The sequence below is a fragment of the Geospiza fortis genome, unplaced genomic scaffold (genome assembly GCF_000277835.1).
Source record: "Geospiza fortis unplaced genomic scaffold, GeoFor_1.0 scaffold403, whole genome shotgun sequence".
Taxonomy (NCBI): Eukaryota; Metazoa; Chordata; class Aves; order Passeriformes; family Thraupidae; genus Geospiza; species Geospiza fortis.
Window position 1 is genome coordinate 3,130,479 of NW_005054336.1, and position 4,811 is coordinate 3,135,289.

The following is a 4,811-nucleotide window of genomic DNA, read 5'->3' on the forward strand; positions in this document are numbered from 1 at the left end:
CAGCTGCCCGCCCGCCCGGGGCCGATTCGCTTTCGTCTCTCGTTGCGCTGGTCACGGGCAGCGGGGCAAGTTTAGCGCGTTCGCGTGTGCACCGTTCGCTTCCCAGATCCCCGGCAGGTGCACCGGACTGCCGGAGCTCTGCGATGCGCTGCGTGACAGATTTTTGGTAAATAATGTATAGCAGGTTTTTCCAGTTTCCATATATGACAAGTCATGGAGCTTTTTGTATTTCATGAATGCATACAGAACTCCTCACAAAAGAGATAATTTGTTACTTTTATCTAATAAACGTAGGAAGGAGGAGTGTGTGGAATGTGTATATTTGGAAATTGAGTTTATTTTTTTCTCCTTTTTTTTTTATTTTTGCAAGTAGTTTTGGTGCCCATTTAACAGTGTTTTAATATTAAATATTACTTTAGCCTTATGCATGTTACCAATGGAAGGTAGCATGTGGATTTGCTCTAAGAGTGATGCTGATGAGGACCTGCTTGCAAATGTGCAGTCATTACAGAATCAGCTGAGGAGAACTGAAAAACACCTACAAACTGTAGAGAAAGAGCTGTCCAGGTATGAGTGCGTCTGGGAATGAGAGCCTCCTGTCTCTTGTAGCATAGCTCTGATGTATTCTGTGTGATGGATCACTGTGATTAACTCCTTTTCTGCTTTATGTTTGAATAGTCTTTATAAGCAACCTAATAAAGAAAAAAAGCAGTATTGACTTTTTACTCTCCCTCCAACACTAGTACAAGGGAATATTACAGCCACTGCTTCGATGAGGTTACAGATGTCCTTCTGCAGGACTTTGTACAGCCCAACTATGATTGTCAAGGCTTTTCCAGCGGTAAGAAGAATTCTGGGAGAACATCTCGCCAGGATTTTCAAAGAAAATGCAAAGTAAATATTTCTCTTCGTTACTCCTTTTTATTACTTTGGCTTTCTATCCTTTGCTATGTTTTTGAACATTTTTGGCTGCTGGGCTTGGAGTAGATACACTGTAGAATCGGGCAGTGATGTCAAGGGAGCACATTAAACATAGTATCCCTTGAGTACATTGCTGTGGGGAAGTTTCCGCTCCCCCTCTCAGTGCTCGAGGCTTGTAGGAAAGATGGGGACAAAGCTTTTAGCAGGTCCTGTTGGGATAGGACAAGGGGTAATGATTTCAACTGATTTAGATGAGATGTAGCAGGTGTTTTACTCATGAGGGTGGTGCAGCACAGCCACAGGACCCCCATCCCAGGAAACATTCCAGGTCAGGTTGGTCAGGGCTCTGAGCAAGTTGATCTGCTTTAGGTTGTCCTTGCTCATTGCAAGGTGGTTGGAGTAAATGACCTTTAAAGTTCCCTTTCAGCCTACACTGGTTTTGATTCTATGATGTGTTTTTATGTAAGAGGGTGTGTATATATATATATAAACAAACAAACATATTTTTATGTCTATGTCTAGTCTTACTCTGTATCCACAACTTTGGATAAACCAGTGAAAGAAAATGAACAACTTCAGGAGAAGTTGGATGCCCTTCATGAGCAAAATGCATCTTTGACTTCTCAGAATCACTACCTGAAGAACAGAGTGGAAACAATGAACTTTGAATTGATGCAGTCAAAAACAAAAGTATGTATCTTTATTGTGCCCCAAGACACTCAGTGACCATGATTTTTGAGTTTAGAATTCCAAGCAGAATGTGCTGGGTTTTGTCTTATTTTAATCTGTGTAAGTTTAATATTCAGTATATATTTCATAATCAATATTAATCTTGGACAGAATAGTTTGGAATCTATTTCTCCATGGGCAAAACAACTATATTCATTATGAATATTCATTATCATCTACTTATGTTCCAAAGTTTAGTCTAAAGACAGTAAGCCACAGAATGAAAAACTCACTATGAAAGAAAATAGTTCAATAATGCATTTAGTACTGTACATTCATGTGTCTGAGACATTAATGGGAATAATAATGGCACAGCAGTCATTTGTCTAGGAAATGAAAGTAGTTGATCTCTCAGGTTGTATTAATATTGCTATTTTGAAAAAAGTGAAGATGAGTTAGAAGGGAATATTGTATCTAATAAATCATTGCTGATTTAGTTTACACTTGTCTGTACAGGTTTATTTCAGGACAACTATGTTGTTTTATTTGGTTTAGATATAATATTAATAAAACATAGCTATGCTTAGTGAATTTTGTTTGAGAATTGTTATCTCCAAAACAGTACAAATAAATAGATAAACAAAATGTTTGACTGCCTGGCACTGAAAGAAGAAGTTGTTGGATATAAACTTGTGGGGAAAAGCAAGAGACAAGATCAACCTATAAAGAAATCATTTTGCTAGAATATCACAGTGGAACTGGAAGGAATGTTAAATGAGCAGAAGATTGGAGTTAAGGTGGTGTAGATGAGCAAACATAATTTACAGTAGGGTTAAGAGCACTGTCATTCAGTAAGCAGATTGTTCTTGTGTTTATCACCTGTATATATGCAAATGTTAATGAAACCCCAAATATGTTTGTATTTCAGATTTCATATCTTGAGGCTACTTTGGCTACACATTTAATCAGCATTCCGAAGTTGAAAGAACAGATTGTAAATTTGGAAGCAGAAATTTCAGCTCAAGATAAAATTCTGAAGTAATGTGTGCTTTCAAATCAATATTTTATTGTTGTCTTCCTGCTAGTCCAGTCTCTTTTTAGGGATGACATAATTTCTGGTACTCTGTGGGTCATGTAACCTGGGGTCTGAAACTTTCATTTCAGAGCCATTTCTAGGAGGAGGGATGTGGTTTAGTTTGTACTGAATGAACTTCAAGAAACTGAGAAAAAATAATAAAGACTGGTGAAATAAACCAGTTTGTAATGTGTGCTGAATAGGAATGTGCCCTTACAACTGGGTAGGGTGATTGTTTGCTACATGGCCACATATGTTCTCTTCTAACAAGCATACATACTTCTGAACATGACCTTTGTGTGCTCTTTTTTTTTTTTTTTGGTAAGGATTCTTTCTCCATGAATACATTAATCAAGGCAAAGGGCCAAATAAAACTGATGTAATTGCTGTTCAGAGGTGTCAGGAAGACATGCCTGGTTGCCAACTTGCCTTACAACCTCACGTTATGGAATATTCAATTGATATTTCAGTAGTCTGTTTTCACAAAAAAAACCAAAGTAAAAATACTTATGTTAAATTTATATTTTAGTGTTCTTTCCTAGTCACACCTCTTGGGAGGAAAAATATGATTTCTATGATCAGAGCTCATGACACAAAGTCAGCTCTCTGGGTCCTTGGCAGTTGTGACACCTATTGATAAATCTTAGATACCATTCCAGATTGCAGACATACTCCTGGGGAGTCTGCAGACTGTGGGTGCTCCTGGCCTAGCTTTGAGAGTTCTAGCATGTTTGTCTAGCACTTCTGGAACATTCTATGTGCTAAAGAACAACAGAAATCTACTTTCTTTACAAAAAGTTCTTATTTTTATTATGCTTTATTTGCTAGAGATGCAGAAGATAGACTAGATCAAAATCAGAAAACAGCAATGGAAAGAGAACACGTGTTGGAAAGATATCAAAAGGGCTATAAAATTCTGAAAATTGAGTTAATTGAACAAAGCAAGCAAGGAAAGAGGTAATTAACTAATTTTAATAAATGAGGCATAGAATAATAGAGCATAAGTGTTTATTTCCATTGGCAGTGGCTTGCTTTGTGGAATCAAATTACTTTTCTGTTTTAAGGATGTTATTTTTTTAAAAAGGGGAAATTCTGTGATAAGGTACTGATTACTTAAGTGGGCACATTTAAAATCTTGAGATCAGCTGGTAGCTGCAGGCTGATAGCACACATTAGTGCCCAGTTTGTCAGCTGCTTTTTCCTTCAGAATGGAGGTACTGCAGTGGAAGGCTTCAATGTCCAGAATATATTTTTTTCTGAATTATTTTTGTATTTGTCTTGCAAGAACCTGCAGTGCATACCCAGCATCTGGTATTCAGCAGCATTCCTTGGTGTGAGGAAAATGATAAAAGAACAACTTAATCAAGAGAACATTTTTATGTGATCCTTAATCTTATTTGTCTATGTGATACTGTTGGAAAGGGTGCTGTAATTCCATCTCAGTCCCCATTTCCTTTTCCTTTTGCCTCTTTTAGCCTAGTGGCTCTGTCACTACTGGGAGGGTAGGGAATTTGACTGTTTCAAGTTGCTATGAACACTCCTATCACCTCCAAAATGTAATTTTAAAGAAGTGAGTGGAATAAATAAAAAGATCCCTACCTTCCCTATTAATTTAACTGCATTACCTGGGGCAAAAAATTACCTGAATTTATGGATTGGGAAACCATTTCTTGAACCTTTTAAGTGCCAACTCTTTGTTTGACTTGTGCCTCTACCCATGAAGTTACCTCAAACCTTCTTAAGGCAAAAAACCCTGAAATACCGTGGGGCTTGCACTGCTGGTTGAAGAAATGTTTTGCTTTATGATTGCTGCTCCTTCAGAGCATGTGGGGCTGGAACTAGCTGTACTTGGTTACTAGTTGTAAATGTAAATGTTTTTGTACTTCAGGAAAGCTGAGCTTCTGCCAGGTGTTAAGTATGATGTTATGGTTAGTATCAACAATTATTATGGTTTACCTTTAATTATTAATTGCAACAATTTACTTGCAGGCAACCTGAAGTGCTTTAGGCTAATGCTGTTTTGTTGTTCTGAAATGCTCTTATCCCCTTCTCTGGATACTTTTGCCAGCTCCAAATGGGCACTGCTCCCCAGACTGAGACCCCAATGTGAGGGTTGGCTGTACTGCCCCATCCCCAGCCTCTGAGT

The 4,811-nt window shown here is 38.0% G+C and overlaps 1 protein-coding gene across 2 annotated transcripts in view; it reads left to right on the plus strand.

Annotated features, from left to right (window-relative positions):
* The first annotated feature begins 13 nt into the window (after positions 1-13).
* CCDC18 (coiled-coil domain containing 18) overlaps positions 14-4,811 on the plus strand; it is a 22,607-nt gene continuing 17,809 nt past the window's right edge. The window contains exons 1-6 of one of the 2 annotated variants that reach the window (XM_005422129.2): positions 14-166; positions 420-567; positions 744-894; positions 1,444-1,611; positions 2,519-2,628; positions 3,494-3,622. In XM_005422129.2, coding sequence (XP_005422186.2) covers positions 428-567; positions 744-894; positions 1,444-1,611; positions 2,519-2,628; positions 3,494-3,622 — 698 coding nt within the window. In that variant the 5' untranslated portion in view covers positions 14-166; positions 420-427. The remainder of the gene's footprint in view (positions 167-419; positions 568-743; positions 895-1,443; positions 1,612-2,518; positions 2,629-3,493; positions 3,623-4,811) is intronic. The other variant, XM_031057934.1, reaches the window with a different exon arrangement.